The sequence below is a fragment of the Typopeltis vanoorti genome, chromosome 2, assembly GCF_054136105.1.
Source record: "Typopeltis vanoorti isolate ZY-2024b chromosome 2, IOZ_Tvanoo_1.0, whole genome shotgun sequence".
In the NCBI taxonomy this organism is placed as follows: domain Eukaryota; kingdom Metazoa; phylum Arthropoda; class Arachnida; order Uropygi; family Thelyphonidae; genus Typopeltis; species Typopeltis vanoorti.
This window is the reverse complement of record NC_143550.1, coordinates 29,347,718-29,366,710: the sequence shown is the minus strand read 5'-3', so window position 1 is coordinate 29,366,710 and position 18,993 is coordinate 29,347,718. Positions and strand designations below refer to the sequence as shown.

At 33.5% G+C, this 18,993-nt stretch overlaps 1 protein-coding gene and 1 non-coding gene across 2 annotated transcripts in view; both read right to left on the bottom strand.

Annotated features, from left to right (window-relative positions):
• LOC150108900 (chromatin remodeling protein domino-like) overlaps positions 1-18,993 on the bottom strand; it is a 731,915-nt gene that overhangs the window by 387,371 nt on the left and 325,551 nt on the right. Inside the window, exons 22-23 of the mRNA XM_090410792.1 lie at positions 11,311-11,622; positions 3,600-3,788 (exon numbers count right to left, since the gene is read on the bottom strand). Of these exons, the coding sequence (XP_090266918.1) occupies positions 3,600-3,788; positions 11,311-11,622 (501 nt within the window). The remainder of the gene's footprint in view (positions 1-3,599; positions 3,789-11,310; positions 11,623-18,993) is intronic.
• Positions 1,070-1,259, bottom strand: LOC150108901 (U2 spliceosomal RNA). The gene has a single exon (XR_016550582.1). It is a non-coding gene; the product is annotated as a U2 spliceosomal RNA (small nuclear RNA).

Below are 18,993 nucleotides of genomic sequence, written 5' to 3'. Positions count from 1 at the left end.
CAAATTTGAGAAAAATTTAACAAAGGGCTCGCACGAGCCCCTTATAGTTCACCACTGGGTATAATATATGTTAAAGATACCAAGTAATTTACTTGGTATCTTTGACAATGCTGATTTGTTTCTATGATTCCAAGGGCATTATAATGCCCTTGGAATCGTAGTGCCCTTGATTTGTTCCGCCTGGCCAAACGGTCAACGGTGAGTTTTATCTTGAAGTTTTGAAGCAATTGATAGCGAGAATTCGTCACATACGGCAATGAATATCATGATGCAGGCAGCTGGTCACTTTTGAACGATAATGCACCATCTCATCGTTCGAACACTGTGAGACAGCCTTTGAGCAAAAACCAAGTTTGTGTGTTGGATCACTTGCTGTATTCACCTGATTTAGCACCCTGTGATTCTTTCTCTGACTTCATTTGCCGATGAAAGGAAAGCGATACGACACCACGGAAAACATTCAAGAGGCAGCAACCACAACCCTCAATAGTATCCCAAAAATCGATATAAAAAACTCATTCAACGAATTAATTGACCATACCAAACGCTGTATCGAAGCTGAGGGAGAGTATATTGATTGAAATAAATTATTTGAATAATTATAATTGGCCTGTGTTTTATTTTCTATCAAAAGTTCGGTTTTGATAGAAAATAAAACACAGGTTTCTTTTTGGACAGAGGGTGTATAATAAAATTATCAAATATTAAAAGTGGAGCTGAGAAGCTTAAATTTGGAATTAACAACATAGTGAAACTTGAATATGATGGATTCATCTGTATTTTAGGAAAAAAACCCACAGCTTATGAACACAACTTTCCCATAAGCTCTTTGATAAATTTTTAAACTAAAAATGGATCTATAATATTCTCCATTACAATGTCTCATTTATTCTAAATTAAAGCTTATTTGCTATATACTTTGATATTTGATTATGCACCTATCAAGAGTTCACTTATATGGAATTGAACATTTTGACAAAGGATTGTTATGGTTTATTTCACGGATGGTTTTTGCTCTACGGATGTGCTGAGTTCATTTTTGAAACTTTTCTGACCTCAACCCATTAATAAAGAATAAATTTTACAGCTCAGTGCATGCACACATACAATACGAGGTAACTTGCAGTGAAGGTGGAAAAAGCTGCATGCACTTCAGTGCCTTTCTAAAATCAATTTAATATCTTGTGGCCTGTATCAGATATTAAGCTGATAAGAACAGATAGTACTCACTTATATTAGCTGAAAGGCTGAAAAGTGAAAAGTGCAGTATCTGTTCTAACCAGTTTAGTATCTGATATGAGACAAAGCTCAATTGATTTTTGGAAGGCGGCAAATTGCATGCAGCTTTCTTCACCTTTGCCCTGGTATAGCACTACCTCTAGAGTTAATTCTCTCCACCGAGATCTCAAACAAAGTTTCACACTTTGTCGTAACTACATATGATAATATAAAAATAAAAATATAAAAAAGTTAATCATTTTAGTAACATTTAAATTCAACATAGAATTTAAAACTTAAAATAAACAACAAAAACAGAAATCAGGAAATATTTTATTTAATGATACAAGTGTGCTTGTTTTATTCACAGGAAAGAACAGTTTTGATCACAGTGCCTACTCTTTCAGAAGACAAATGAAAATGCTCCTGTATAGTTATAAACATCCTATCCCCCAATAGACCCCATACTGAAAATGCAAGAAACACAAGTAGCTTTATTGTACGACTAATTACACAATTAGGAGTCTAATATATTATATATAGACAATTAGTGTAAATTGGAGACAACTGAATGAAAATGGAACTAACACTACATAATGACTAACAACTCCTCTGACACAGACACTATAGATTATCATCACATCAATATTGATATTACAATTAAAATTTAATCGAAAACATTCAGACTAGCATATCATGTTTACTTTGAAAAAATTGAGTGCTTAAAGCAGGCGTAACACCAGAATGATGGTGCAAGGAATAATGGAACAGGACCTCTGTTCTATGTTGTTGGTTTTCAGAACACAAGGTAATGATTAAAACTGTAAAAATATGTTTGTTCAATGCTGAAGGGACAATATATGGTCAAATCATTTCTCTCTTGAAGGGAAGAATGAGATATGATATAACAGAGTGTATCTTTGAGATACACTCTGATATATTTTATTATATTTCATTTTTAAAAAAATGTTGGTCGTGATCCACCAAACTGATTTCAAAGCTTACAAAACGTGTAGCAACCTCCAGCTTGAAAAACATTACTTTAAATAGTGAAAAAGGAATTAGAGATGATAAAGGTGACATGAAAACAGGAGAAAAAGATATCCTTGAGGTTAAAAAAAAGAAGGAATGGATGTGGGGGGTCTCTGTAAATACTTAGAAAAATTTCCACTTATCTATTATTTTATAATTGTTTTTTTTTTAGACTATTTTACAGTAAAATGTTTGCATTGTTTTCCCTCCAAACATACAAACAGTGGAGGGAGTTTATTCACTATACATTTCCAATCACAGTAATTCACTGAACCATCTATAATACCATCACTGTAAACTCAACATTTCTTTATCTGTAAGAAATCTATTTATATTCATGCCTATCATTTTACTTAGACATGCCAGTCATACACAAATGGTTCACATCTGATTTAACTAATGTAATTCATAGAGATGATTTAATGAATATACACATAAATTAAGTAAGGAAAATAAGGAATCTAATACACATCATTAATATGTGGTGATGAGTATTCTCATGACATCATCATCATAGTGAAAAAAAGCAGAAAGAAAAGACTGCTACATCAAGAAAGAAATGAACAGAAGTTACATGGTACTGTGCTATGCTGACACTCCCCAGCCAGTCAATGTGATACTATTAGGAACCACTGGGAACTGAGAACATAGTCAGAATTATAGATAGACATAGACAAAGGAGCACAAAGCTCATCACAAAACGTAGCAGCGTATGAAACTGAACATGTTTAACAAGAAAAATTATGTAAATAAAAAAATTAAATTAAATTAAATTAAGACCTTTACATATAGACCTGCATGAAGAGACATAAAATAAAATTATTCGTGCATGGTAAATAGATAGTGTTAAGACATGCGAAATAAACCGACCTGCGAACATATGAGCGTAAGGTATAAATATATATGTAATTAAACATATAAAAAGAAGAAACATGACTGCATACATAAAAGAAAACCAACAAAACTGATTACAAAAGGTGCACGTGCACGCACGCGCGCACACACACACACACACACACACACACACACACACACACACACACACAAAAAAGAAGTTTGTGTAAGCAATTGGACTATTACAAATGGATTACTAGTGAGAGTCCAAAGTTACTATTTCCCAGAATTCAGAAATTTTTAGACTATCATTATGATTAGGACAGGGTAGACTGCAAAGAGTTTGATATCATTCTTTGAAGTCTCAAATTTGAGATAATGTAATTAATTATCTTAAAAATTAATAACTGATTAATAAAATCAATTATTAATATTAAGTTTAAATCCAGTGAAAGAGATATCAAAATTATAACTTAAATTAGAAAAAACTGACAAATTGGTTATTAAATACTTACATGTTATGGAAGGATTAGAAAGACCTTGTGGATTTACATTCAAAGGAGCAACTCTAACAATAGGTTTTGAAGAAATGGCATTTATGCTTGCAGAACTGGTTGAAATGGGATGAATCCTATTCACCGATGTTGATGAAGTTGTAAATGATGGTATAACAGGACTTTGAGTTTTATTTATCGAAGGTAAAACTGAAATAGATTACAGTATTTTTAAAACTAAGATTAAAATAATAATCAGGCTGAAATAAGTGTTTAGTTAAAATAAAGGATTGCCTGCTACTATCATCGGCAAATAAGTATGTTATTTTTGCATAAGAAAAACAATTGGCAGAACTACCAGAGCCCAGTAATGATACCCTTTGGTAGAAAGCCCTGGTTCAAATCTTATCTAGAAAGCAGAGAACCTTTAGATTTTTCAACTGTCAAGAACATGTAAAATTGTCCAAGTTTTTCTTTTCACTAGAAAAAGAACATGGTTAAAAAATACACACAACTGACAAACATATACTGATTGGAATTATCTTCCTTATCATTACATTAATTTTTTTAGGGAGTTATTTGGCCAAAATAGGCCACTGAACCTAACACATTAAGGGAAACGTGAGAAGATAAAAAAAAAAAATGTGGCACCCCACTAACAAAATGTAAAAGGACATACTAGGATAATTATGCAGGATAAAAGTCTACAAGAGGGATCAAAATTTAGAATGCATCGTTCTATTTCTCAAATATAATTTTACATTTGCAAATGTCTATTTTTCCAGTCACCTGGTGATTGTGGCATGTGCAATAGCATGATGTAATATTAGTATTATTTCTGGATCTCCATAGAATTAGCACTCTCATCACCAGAGTCCTATTACAAAATACACATCACACCTTGTCTTAAAAGAATTGAACGATGGATTCTTCACCATCGCCTATTTAGCAGCTGAAATAAATTTTTATCTGAATGAGTAATTTCTGATAAAACATCCACAATTTGATGCTAAAAAATTTAATTACTATTTCTAATTATTTTGCACAAGTCAAACTGCCAGCATCAGAGGGAACAGTATACTGTTATACAGATACACACACACTTGAAATTCTTTGATATTGATCATGAGAGTAAGATAGATGCAAGGAAGGGAAAGCAAAGTTCTAAGATAAGCCTAGAAGCCATGGGTGGGTTACTTTTGACATAAACTGAAGGACTTGGGATGAGAGACTAAAAAATGAAGCTCAAGCTAATTGCTCTTCCCTAAAGAGCAGTGAGCTTCAGCTTCTGTGTTACTACTGCATTGCTTCCTGGATGAAGCCAATTTAATACCTACAAAATGGTCATTAAAATTTTTAAGTTATTGCATTATATGTATTATCAAGTACCTCCCCAAAATACCAACATGTCTAATAATAAAGTATTAGCCTAAACACAAAGAATTTCTGTTTAATGTTTTATAGAAAATCTTAGAAATAATAATAATGCAAGGATAAAGGTGATTCAAGTATGCTTGAAGTCTCTGTTTAGAAAAATAAGCAGATGCAAAACAAAAAGTAAGAAATAGTGCATTATATAATATGCATAACTTAACTATGCAAGATTAAGTATGACCAATATTTATAATCAACTAGGTGCAAAAAATGTAATTACAGTGACATTTAATTGCCATGCCATCAAAAGTTATCATGATCCAAATCATACTTTGGATCATGATAACTTTTGAGAACTGGATTTTATGCGGTTATTAAGGGATAACTATCTGCGACAGCATGTAATGGAAAATACTAGGGGTCAGAGAGTGCTTGACCTAGTAATTACATCTGAGGATTTGGCTGTAACAAATATGACCACATTGCCACCAATCGGTGAGAGTGATCATAGGGTCTTAACTTGGGAGGTGGCTAAAGGTGTAGAATTTTCAATTAAGACAGGGTACATGTGGAATTATCGGGCTGGAAAGTATGACAAGCTTAGGAGTTTGATTGGTTCAGTGCCATGGCATGTGTTCAGGAATGACTAGAAGTTGATAGTGCATGGGAGGTAGTTAAGAAGTGCTTGCATGAAGCAATGGCTGACTGTATACCTAGAGTCCGAATAATAAATCAAGTAGGGGTTAAATGGATGAATAACACCATTAAGCTTGAGTTGCAAAAAAAGAAATAACTATGGAGGGAATTTAAGGAGAAGGGTGACCGGCAGGCACATGAACGGTATAAAGCGCAGGCCAGAAGGGTGACGAGTGTGGTAAGAAAAGCAAAAAAGGATTACGAAAGAACATTGGCCATGCAGGCTAAAGAGAATCCTAAACAGTTTTTTAGATATGTAGCAAGTAAAAGGAAAAATGTACATGGCAGATTGATTTTAAAGAATGCCGATGGTAGGGAGGTAACTGAATCAGTTGAGATAGTTGAGTTACTGAGTGAGCACTTTGCAAAAGTATATCATCCAGGTGGTGACATTGCAGAAACGAATAAACCAGTAGATTATACGGGAATTGTGGTTAATGAAGTGGAGGTGAGTAGTCTATTGCATAACCTCAATGTCAATACATCTGTGGGATTGGATGGTATACCAGCTCGTGTTGTACGAGAAGCAGCTAAAGAATTGTCAGTACCCTTGACCATTTTGTTTAATTTGAGTCTCGGGTCTGGGTTAGTCCCGAGCGGGTGGAAAGAGGGTAAAATAGTTCCACTGCATAAAGGTGGTTCCAAGACTGCTGTTGTAAATTACCGACTGATTAGCATATCAGGAATCATTGTCAAGGTCTTAGAGAAAATAGTCAAGAGGAAAATACAAGATTGGATAGAAGAAAATGGGATACTGTATCGGGGACAGCATGGTTTTGTGAAGGGTAGGTCATGCCTCAGTAACTTGCTCACATATTATAACACAGTGACGGCTGAACTGGATAAGGGTAATGGGTTTACGGTGATTCTACTGGACCTTGCCAAGGCCTTTGACAGGATTCCACATGGAATTCTAATCAGTAAATTGCAGCATATGGGAATGGACATAGGGTTGGTGAGATGGATAGGAGGGTGGTTGACGGAGAGATATCAGAGAGTGGTTTACTCGGGAGTAGAGTCCACAAGACGGCCTGTGACTAGTGGTGTGCCACAAGGATCTGTTCTTGGACCACTGCTGTTTAATTTGTTCATAAATTATGTAGGAAATGATCTGAGAGGAACAGTTCATTTGTTTGCGGATGATGCGAAGTTGGATAGGGCAATAGTGAATGCAGATGACGTCAAAATTTTGCAGGATGATTTGGATAGATTGGAGGTCTGGGCTAAGGAGAATGGATGTCAGTTTAATGTGGCAAAATGTAAGGTTATGCATTTTGGGGTGAAAAGATTGGCGGCAGTTTACTGCATTGGTGGAACCGTGCTCCAGGAAATTGATGAGGTACGAGATTTAGGAGTGTTGGTAGATAAGGAATTGAAATTTAGGGGACACATTGCAAAAGTGACCAAAACAGCTCATCAAATCACTTGGTTGCTGAAGAATACGTTGACAAGCAGAGACAAGCAGGTTATTGTTCCTCTGTATCGAGCCTTGATAAGACCCCATCTAGACTACTGTGCTCAGATTTGGTCACCTAGGTTTCTTCTTGATGGGGAGGAGGTGGAGAGGATCCAGAGGCGAGTGACCAAGATGATAGCAGGTCTGTGGAATGAACCGTATGAGAACAGGTTGAGGATTTGTGGGTTGCAAAAATTGGTTGATAGGCGGAGGAGGGGAGACATGATTGAGACATTCAAATTACTGAAGGGTTTCTATAAAATTAATTCAGAAGATATTTTTGAGAACAGGGCTGGTTGTGGGAGGACTAGGGGACATCCATGGAAACTGGGCAAAAGTGTGGTTAGTAAAGGTGTTGGAGCTGGGTTCTTTACTTTTAGAGTAGTGAATGAGTGGAATGCACTCCCTGAGTCTTTGGTGGATGCTGTGACAGTGAATGAGTTTAAGGCGAGGTATGATAGATACTGTATGAATGTCAAATAGTTGTGATGAATATGATTTGGGGCCTCCCTCGATGAGTCCAATGACTCCCTGGAGTTGCCCGTAATAATAGTAATAATAATACTTGTATATTAATGCATATTCAAAAGTTTAATAATCACATTTCCAATAATATTACTTCATGAAATTAGATTCAAACAAAAAACCTGATAAACAGCCAATACTAGCTCAGTATATAGATATAGTTACAAATATCAATGAATGTGTGTGTGTGTGTGTCAGGGGCAAATATTCAAGGTGCTAGGTATGCAGTGCACATCAACGGAATAGCAATATCACCAATATTAGATTTTTGCATTTATTCCCGTTAAAGACTCCCCTAACTGTTTCCTTGATTCACGTGATTTCTAAAATTAAACACAATGTACTAATGCTTCATGAAGAGGACACTTTTCAACGCATAAACATTGCTTCACGTTTTCATGTTAATAGCCCCGTATATGTATTTGTGCGCTCACAAATACATAAACCTTTGAGCAGTTTGTAGAAACCTACAGATGGTGCAGGAGGTCAAATTCCAGTGGTTTTAAACATTCCAGCAAGCAAAGTAAGGTGAGCATTGAGACAACAGCACCCAGAAATCAATGGTTGTGATTGATTATACTGTTTGATACATGCAGAATAGCCTGCTGTAGCGGAGTGTCTTTCCATTGTGTCGTTTGTAACAGTTGCAGTAACAAAAGAAAATTCTTAGAAAATGAAGAGAAATATACACAAACAGAGAAATACATATAACATGCACACCAAATTTTATGAGATGATTTGCTGCTCCATCAAACCATATGTATTCCTGTCATGCCTAACTGAATCACCTCATCAACATTATTAGTTCATTGGATTAGCCTCTCCCAATAGTTTTTAATGGAACTACTAAATGCATGTAGTGGCTGTTTATTATTGGTTAGTTATTTATACTTTGCAAACAAATCTCTTTTCCTCTCCTTGTAAGTTTTTTTTTTTTTTTTTTTTTTTTATGGCATCATCAATTCACTTACTGATGTCTAGACTTCATAGGATCACATGTTATTTGCTCTCCCCAGCAACTTATAGGACATACATATCACAAATGTTTATTAATTCATTTGCCATTAATGAAAGCATTTCTACTCATACTTATTCTTTCCTTTACATTTCCCATTCTCACATGACTTATTAATGATGGTTCACATATTTATTCCTTTGAGTAATTCAAATATACCAACCAAATTCTTATGTTTGCTTGGATTTCTCGACTCAAGTAGACTGATAAATGCAATATGGAACATCAACTAGTGACTAATTTGGAGCAGAGATCATCGCTGAAACAAAGGAGAATGTAGTGAAGTCATTAAAAGTTAAAAATAAAAACACAATTGAAGGATAGGATGCTGTCATGGTAAGTGCAGAGCAATTTGATAATCATTTAAACAACATCAAGTCTTGTGATCTAGCTATCCTCATTAAATAGTCTAGTTCCACTTTTCAGTTTTCATACCAGTCCCATTACACCATGAGGTTAAATTGGCCATATATAATTAAAACTTCATAAATCACTAAATATGATGAGATTACTGCAGAAATGCTAAAAGATGTAGAGAAACTATAATGACTTGGTTGATTGGGATACTAAAGATTTTCTATCAAAGCATGAAGTTTTCAGAAACTTTGCCAGAAGTATAAGAGTGGCCATTTTTAAGAAAAGAAATTACACAGCAAGTGAGAATTATAGAGGAATCTTGTAGAATCATAGAGAAGTCTTGTGATCCAGTTATCCTCATTAAACAGTCTAGTTCCACTTTTCAGTTTTCATACCAGTCCCATGAGGTTAAATTGGTGATATATAATTAAAACTTCATAAATCACCAAACATGATGAGATTACTGCAGAAATGCTAAAAGATGTAGAGAAACTATAGTGACTTGGTTGATTGGGATACTGAAGAATGAGTGGCCATTTTTAAGAAAATAAATTACACAGCATGTGAAAATTATAGAGGAATCAGCTTATTGTCTATTCCAGGTAAGGTCCTCTACATTATATTATTCAACAGAATAATGGACTTGTTGACAACCAACTCAGAGATGAGCAAGGTGGATGAAGAAACTGCACAGACCAAATATTTTCACTGTGACAGATCTTTGAGAAATGTACAAAGGTAACTTCACACATCTGTTATCATTTTTTTACTTCAAAGAGGCTTTTGATTCGTTTGATAAGCAAAGTTAATGGAAGACTCTAAGAGCTTATGGAATACCCCACAAACATATTAGCATTATGATTACTTGTTATGATAACAGTGAGGGGAACTATGTTGATAAAGCACTTAGTGAAGGGTTTTAAAATAACTGGACTAAGAAAGTAAGTCCTGTCACCTTTTCTTTTAGTCTTAAAATTGATTATGTGATGAAAATGACTCTAAGTGAAGGATTGGGGCTTAAAGTAGTCTAAGAATCTTAGAATATATGATATGGATTATGACAATGATCCATATCATTGTCATAATCAAATTTGCCTTACTCACAAATGGAAGAAATGAACTCCCTTTATTTCAGCAATCGATGATAATGGAAGTGAATTTAGTTTCATTATCAATATTAAGAAAATAAAAGAGTCCTCTGTCTTTTTTAGGATGTGCTATATTAATTCAACTAACTTGACAACTGTGCAACTCATATTGTGAAATGAGGAATGAAGCATGAGGAAAATTAGGAATGGCTTCAGGAGTGTTCAAAAAATTACAGAAAGTTTTCAAAGACTACAGAACATCAATAAAAACAAAATTTAACACCTATACTAGTCTGGTTCTCTCTGTTTTGAGTTATAAGCTGAAACACAGACACTGGGTGAAAGTGATAATCAGAAGCATGAGTAAGTTAGTTTGACTTTGAGAATAATGATATATTAGAGGAGCGATCAGCCACTACTGTATTGGTCAAGAAAAATATGCTGAGTGATTCAAAAGGTGCTAGGAAAAGAGGAAGGCCTTGAATGAGATGGATTGACAATAACAAATAAGACCTAACCAGAAATATCTGGAGTGTGAAGATATTTTATCTTGTCAGACCTCTGTGAATGTTGGTTGCATGAGGAACTAGTATGTATAAATGCAAAATGCCTAAAACCATAATCCAATACAGCTGGATGGAAAGTCTTCTTATAAAGATATACATAACTTATGATATACATACCCCAACCTTAATTTTGTAGGCTACTTCTACAAGATATAATTCATGATAAAGATGATATAATTAGGAAGATCTAAATGGTATTTACATTTTAAAATCAGCGATAATTAAGCTTAAATACTTATGTAGCAATAAAACAGGATTCACTGTAAAGTCAAAACATGCACATTTAAGGTGACCCCCTGACCCCCCCCCCCAAAAAAAAAAGAAGATGTAGGAGATATGTATGATGATTTATTTCATCATTTTATCTCAATGTAAATAGTCATAATGACCTACTTTTACTCAACAAAAAATCATATTTTCATCTTGAAAATTGCTTGAACATTCAAATTATGATAATATGCTAGAATTAGAAACATTATATCATCAATTCACAATTTTATGGAATATCTTCTTACAAAGATATATACACGTTAACTTTGTATACTTTTAAAAGATACAATTCTTGTTAAAGGTGATAATTAGGAAAATCTAAATAGTATTTGCATTTTAAAATCACCCATAATCAACAAATTATATTTAACACAAACTTTGCTACCTGCAGCAGACGTAACAGAAGGGGTCTGAATCAGGACATTTGCTGGGATACTAACTGTTCCAGAATTGGTACCTGCTGTTAGAGATATTGAAGAAATGGAAGGAGAAACGACTTGATGTGAGGTATCTGCAGATACTCCTGATATAGCTGGTGTAAGTAGGAGATGCTGCCCGGTAGAAGTCTGAACTAAACGTCCAATTCCTAATGGCATTGCAAGACGAGCCCCACCCTGGCCAGTTTGCTGTATTTGTAGCGTAATTGGAGTGGAAGAAACTACTTGGCCACCTGAAGTTAGTTGAGCCATGGGAACACCTAATATAATGTTAAGGGAAAACAATTTTAATTAAAATTAATTTCTGTTAAAATGCACAATAATGGGTTATATTAAATTCATTATTGAGGTTATCAGGGAAGAATAGATGCAATAGCAAAATATTTCATTGGACAACTCCCAAAAATAATGGGATATAATTTATCAGTGATTGTTTATAAGAAAAACACAGGCAGGCAAAATATGGCTACAGCACCAGAAAAATGATCAAAGTATTCTGATTAATTCTCAGGAAAGAGGAATATTTGAAAAAAGGTACCTGCTTAGTATACAAAAAGGAAATCAGTATAAGACACTGATCCTATTCAATTATAAATCCAGGGGAGAGAGAAAATTATTAAAAAAAGAAGAAGAAGAAAAATTAACTAAAAACAGTTATTTAAATTCATATATACAACAGATTTATTCAACATGAATTTATTTACTTAAATTACAAGTGGGGGAAGAGGTCTGGAAAGTTTTGACAAACACCTATCTTCTTATACATCCTGAAAGAAAAAGAACAAATTATTACAATTTGATGAAACATGGGGATTAAAGGATTTTATGATATGTTCTTTCTTGTGGATATATCAGTTGCTTTAATATCATTTTTGTTCCAGGTGTTTATCAGAACTTTCCAGACCCCCCACCCCCTGTAAAATACTTTTGTAAGGCTATAAAATCAATCAACAGAAATGAAAAAGAAAATTTATTAATAAGAGCCTATTACATTGCTGTTTAAATTAAGATGCCTTAGTTTTGTTAGCTTATTCGAAGTGAGAGAGAGAGAGAGAGAGCGCCATTTCTTTTTAATTTTTATTTTGTAATAATCAATTAATTGTGTATATAAAAAGTATAACTTACAAATGCATGCATGCAAACAATCACATTAATAAATAATGTTTATGCAAGAAGACCTCAAACATAAAATTACATTCCACAAACTTCCGATTTAAGTCAGATTTAACTTACCCCACCTATTAATCAGACTATATTGATTACATGGTATATTAACATGTTCTAAAGGCTATTTCTGTCAGTTTCATTCACAAGATGCAGACATAAATTAATAATTTAAATATGTATTTATTAATGAAAATAGTGTGAGAAAATACAATAAAACATGTTTACTTCGGCTGTTTGACCTTCCATATAAATTGTAAAGAGACGACTGAACAGTGCTTGTTTCTTCTCTTCATAAAGATCTTGTTAATTAAATTATGCTAAAACATAATCTAATTTCTCTTTTGACATTTAAAAATTGTCAAAATTGCCTTAGGATCCACATTTTCCAATCGCTTTAACCAATGCCATATTTCTTTATAATTTTCACCTATATATTATCAATTTTGATGAGTTTATAGATGGGTTTACTTTTTCCACTTCTGCTTCTTTTCCCAGTCATGATTACTCTACCACAGTGCAAGTAAACACTAAAAATTACTAAAATGTATGAATATAAATATACAGCACGCCTGTGTTCAACAGTAAACAAAGTGAGACTGAGAAAGGCACATGCATGTATCTCATCCATTAACGAGGTGATGGATGAGGCTCTGGATTAACTTTCTGGACTAGACATTGACCTATAGCTGCTTTGTATTCTTTTTTGCCATAAGAATAAATAAATAAACTGTTAGATGATATGGAAGTAACATGAAAAGTTTTTATTCAAACTCACTGAGGATAATTTGTGTAAGTCTGAATTTACTGTATGCATTTACAAATTCTATAAGATAAGTTGCTACATGAGCATAGAAATCACTATCTATAATAAATGAAATATTTCTATCCACAGCCAAAATCACAAAGTACACACTAAGGTTAAGTTTTAAAAGAGGTATACCGTGAGTAGACATATCGATACAAAATAAAATGGAAAAAACTCACGTACAAAGATTATTTAATAGTATAATTTTCAGGCGAAAATTATACTATTAAATAATCTTTGTACGTGAGTTTTTTCCATTTTAATTTTGTATCGACACACTAAGATTGTTTACTAATTAAATGGTTATTGAGGTTTTTGGAATATTTTAGAAACAGCATTTGAGAAACACTATGTAAGTACTTCTCACCAAAATGTACATTTCGCTAATTTTATTTATGAAATATCATGGAGTAACTTCAAGTTTTCACTCTTATTATTTTTTTGTAAATTAAGTACATTCCTTATAACACAGGTACAACATACCTAACTAGTCATTAATTTTAAACTTGTTAAAATATGTATTTATCCATAAATACTGTTCTGTGCTTTTTTTTTTTAAATCTATTACATTTTTCTAAAAGAAGTGTATTAGAAAACTCCTCAATGGAACAAGTAGTGCTTGTTTATAGTGGGGGGGGGGGGGGGATATATAGAAAAAAAATCACAGATGTGAATATTGACAAATTTAAGGATGCTTGGATCAAGGAAATGTCAAATTTCTGAATGCTAGCAAAAGAGATTGATATAATACATAAGAAAAAGTCACTTCTATCATACTGAAAAAAAAATTATTATTATTATTTGTTTGGGTATCTCCATGGACTTGTATTTAAGACTTGTGGACAGATACACACATTAACCACAGTTCACACAATGCCTATTATACATCTCCTTGAACCCATTCCAAGCAAAAAATTTAGTCCTAATGCTTTTGCTAATCGTCCACGCGGTTAGTCTAGTGGCTGTGCGCTTCGCAACCATATGCCTGGGAGTGTCCTAGGTTCGATTCCCGTCGGTGATGTGAGGAGCTGAAGGATTTTTCTCAGCCATAGCCAAGTTGGCTAGTCTTGGGCATGGACAGTAGGGTTTTTCCATAGTTTATCCTGGGGTTTTTCATCCCACAAAGCAGGCAAACCAGCCTTGAGAACTCAGCACTACAGGACATAGGATACACTGGGGCATAGGGCTGACCACCTTATCCTGTGAATGGTTTGAGGTCCGATGATTAATCAACTCTCGACACTGCAAGGTAAAAAAATGTAAAAAGAAGATGAGATGAGACTTTTGCTAATCATACTCCTATACAATTTCAAGGAGTATGCAATACCTTATTTAATGTCCTCTGTCCACAATAACCCCCAAATCCCTGTGATTATCAATTTCCTGCAGTTCGGTTCCATCAATATAGTACACAAATTATGAACTTTTAATCCCAAAGTATATAACCTTACACTTGACCACATTAAACTGGCAGCCACTTATCACTGTGTACTTCCAGGCTATTTAAGGCATCCTTACAGAATTACGACATCGTCGTCATTGAGTACTGCGCATCCTAATTTTACATTATCAGCACACAACTGAATATTTTCACTTTGATCATTTCAGACAGACTGAATGCACCATAATGAGCCCTATGGTACTCTGCTTATCTCCTGCCTTCTCTCAGACTCGACACAATTCTTTGATACATGTCAATCAACCATTCTCTTATCTACATCACCAGCTTCACACCCATCCCCCATTTGCTCCAATTTATGCCACAGAGTTAGTTCCATGTGGAATCCTCTTAAACGCCTTAAGCAGTATCATTGGGTACCATTTTCTTTATCCTACTCAACTGTCAATTTATTATAAAAAGCAAATTCCTAAGGCAAGATCTATTCCTCCGAAACCATGTTGCCCAATATAAAGTTATCATATTCCTGTCCACCCAGTCTTGAATTCTGTTTTTTAGAGCCTTTGCAACACATCCTGAGATGACGATTAGACTATGATTTGCTAATTCGGTCTTGGAGCATCTTTTATGCAGTAGACTTTTGAAAAGAAACATTTATTACTATTATACTGAAATGTACATGTCCATGTTTTATTCTGTCATGTTTCTTCTGTATTGCATGTAATTAATGTTTAATGTAATTTCACAATTTTATTGTAAAAAATTAGAATATGTTCGATAATGTATATAAATATGTTAGAATATACATTGTTAGAAATAAATATGTTAGAATATGTATATTCTAGCATATTTATGTGTAGAATATTCTGTATTGATTTAATTAATAAAATAAAAATATTTGTCATGGTACTGCAAAGGATATCATAGAAACAAGATACTATTAAATTATTTTATGTTTGTATAATTTGTATTGAAGCTACTGTGCAACTAATGTTTATTGTTGTTTTTCTGTGAGAGAGAGACAGAGGGGGAGAAATAAGTGTAAATAAACAGAATTAGAGAAGTTCATGCCATATGCTTAAAGTTCTAAGCAATGAATGTTTCACTTTCTTTCATTTATATATAGTACTTAAACACTATTTATTATGTGAAATGTGTGAATTTCAATTCATATGTTATTGTTGACAATTGGAGGGTTGTGATAGAAACCTTCCAATTCCGTTAGCAAATTTCTAAACATTCACATTAATGTATCTTGAATACTTTTTTATCTGCTTTATTTCTCTAAAAGCGAATGGTACTAATTTCTGCTTAAAAGAGCAGAAGCATATACTAAAAATTTGCAGCGAGTAAAATGGTTTCATGTTATAACTTCGTATTTGTAAAAATGGATTACTCTCTTCTGGGTAGCTTGTATTTCTGGAATATTTATACAAATCAAATACACAGCATTAATTAATTTTTCATCAAAGCCTAATTTAAGCTATTCAGCTTTTAAATAAAATTTAATTACATAATACTGCTAAGTGATCTTTAAGATAGAATTATTAATAATGATAATAATAAACTAATTCTTAAATAAAATAATTTTATTCTACAAACGTTTTACCATATTTTATTGCAAGTGTACAACATATTATTGTATTATTAAATGCCAGATAACATAAAACTGGCCAGGAAATAAATTTAATTACTTAGAGCAAACGTATATGTGATTAACATCAGGCACTTAGCATTGTGTAAATTCTAGCAAAATGATTTTGAAACCAAAAGTTAATTGCTCTCCACATGTACATTTACTTGTAGCAACAAATGATGACTGAATCATTCCAGGAAAAAATATTTAATTTCCAGGCACTTTTAAAAAATTAATAGCTCAAAGATTTACGAAGTAATTGTAAATACAAATTTCCTGTAGACAGTTACCAGGTAACAAAACTCTATGCTAAGAAACAGTATGTGTGTGTGTATGTGCGTGTGCATATTTATATATATATATATATGTAGAAAGTATTTTACCTTGGGTATAATAAATGTTAAAGATACCAAGCTAGACTTGCAACGCTTGCAAGTCTAGCTGACCCTGCACATAGTGCAAGACCAAGGGAACTCATGGTAAAAGTAGAATAAGCTCTGATCACTAATATTAATATTTACCCTTAATGCAAAGCACATCTCCTGGAGGAGATATATGAGGCTTTGTATTAAAGGCAAGGGGCCACTACCCAGACCAGTTTCGACCTTCATTGAAGTCTCATCAGTGGGAGCCAGGCTAGAAATACCAAGATTTTAGTAATGCAAAGCTTATAAGTATTTTACCAGAACAAGTTACCATAAGGTGTTTTAACCTTAAGTTAAGGGGATAAAAATCCCTTATCGTTTTTCAGCCAGTAAGCGAAACTCTAAGATTGAAAACTACGATCTAAACATTTCATACCGATGAACTGTCGGCGGATCCCAGCATAAGTGACCACTTGGTAGTGCCACACCAAGGCAACTCGATGCAAAGGTGGAGCAAGATCCCTCACTATTCTTGATATTTTCTCATAATGTAAAAACACACAGCTACTAGGAGATGTAGTACTGCTTTACATTATGAGGAAAGGTCACTACCCAGACTGGTTTCAACCTTTTTTGAGGTCTCATCAGTGAGTAGCTAGACCTAGATGATATCAAAGTTTAAGTGAAAAGAACTTACATTAACCTCGCCAGAAAATAAATAGCCGTTTGGCTTTTCATCTTAATTATAAAGTGTTTTAACCTTAATAAATAAAAATCTCAGGAGGAGATATAAATGTAGAAAGTATTTTACCTTGGGTATAATAAATGTTAAAGATACCAAGCTATTTTAAACCTGGTTTTACTCCATTTCCCAAGTAAGCAAACAGACAAACAAGTCAAGTTTGCACCTGCAAGTGTTGCAAGTCTAGCTGACCCTGCATGTAGTGCAAGACCAAGGCAACTCATGGTAAAAGTAGAATAAGCTCTGATCACTAATCTTAATATTTACCCTTAACGCAAAGCACATCTCCTGGAGGAGATGTATGATGCTTTATTAAAGGCAAGGGGGGGCCAATGCCCAGACAGGTTTTGACCTTTATTGAGGTCTCATCAGTGGGAGCCAGGCTAGAAATACCAAGATTTTAGTAATGCAGAGCTTATAAGTATTTAAATGCAAAGCACACAAATGTAAGTCGAGGGATGACTGTATATATATATATATATATATATATATATATATATATATATATTCCCCCCCCCCTTTCATTCTGTAGTACACAAATGGCAGAAAGGTGCAATATGTTTTGATGCCTCAATTTTGCATTACTGAAATTAATGAACTTAATTTAGAAAGGAATGACAGTCAAATTTTAACCATAAAGCAAGCAAAGTATACAATTTCTAAACATAGAATATTACATGAATGGCAAAAATAGTAGATAGCCCATAGATATAAATGCTTGTAACATTTGTTTTTGCTAAATTTAGAAAGTCAGAATAACCAACAATATTTCTTAGACTACTAAAACCAAATGTAAGGATCTGCACTGTAAAACAGTAAACTGACAAAAAGAAGAATAAACATCAATCAACAAACAAGAGACTACATATATAAATCAGGATTACATTCATTGGAATATCATTCTAAATACAAAGTGGCGAATTGGTTTCAGGCAGAAAACATTTTTTTATTTTAACCAGTAACATTATGATTTTTTCTCCCCATTATATTACACATCTATATATTATCAGTTTAGCATACTTCTACATGTATGTAAAGAGTATCCAGTGTTAAGGGAAAAAACAAAAACGGGATTAAATTTTGTTGAATGCATAGAGCACTAATGTATCACAGGAAAGTGCAATTTGAGGGGTCATATTGACTTAAGTCACTAAGAGGTCACTTGACTTAAGGATTGAATCTTTGAAGAGTCGCTGTATTGAATGTCAGATAAAAAGGTAGATTACAGTATATCCAGTTATAAGAGTTACAGAAATATTGTACAAACTGAATTATTTTCTATAAACTATTCTGACAAGAGTAATTCAATGAAAAGAAAGAATTTTTGAGTGACCCATTCAAAAACACAATTCACAATATTTCACTCAGTTATAATTACCTGCCAAAAGATGGAAGTGCAAGGATAACATTAAGCATCCAACTTTGAAATACCAATGAACTCTACTTGTAATGATTGAAACTGGAAGAATGATGTCATTAATTTCAATACTGCATACTTTTTTTTCCCCGCCATCTTT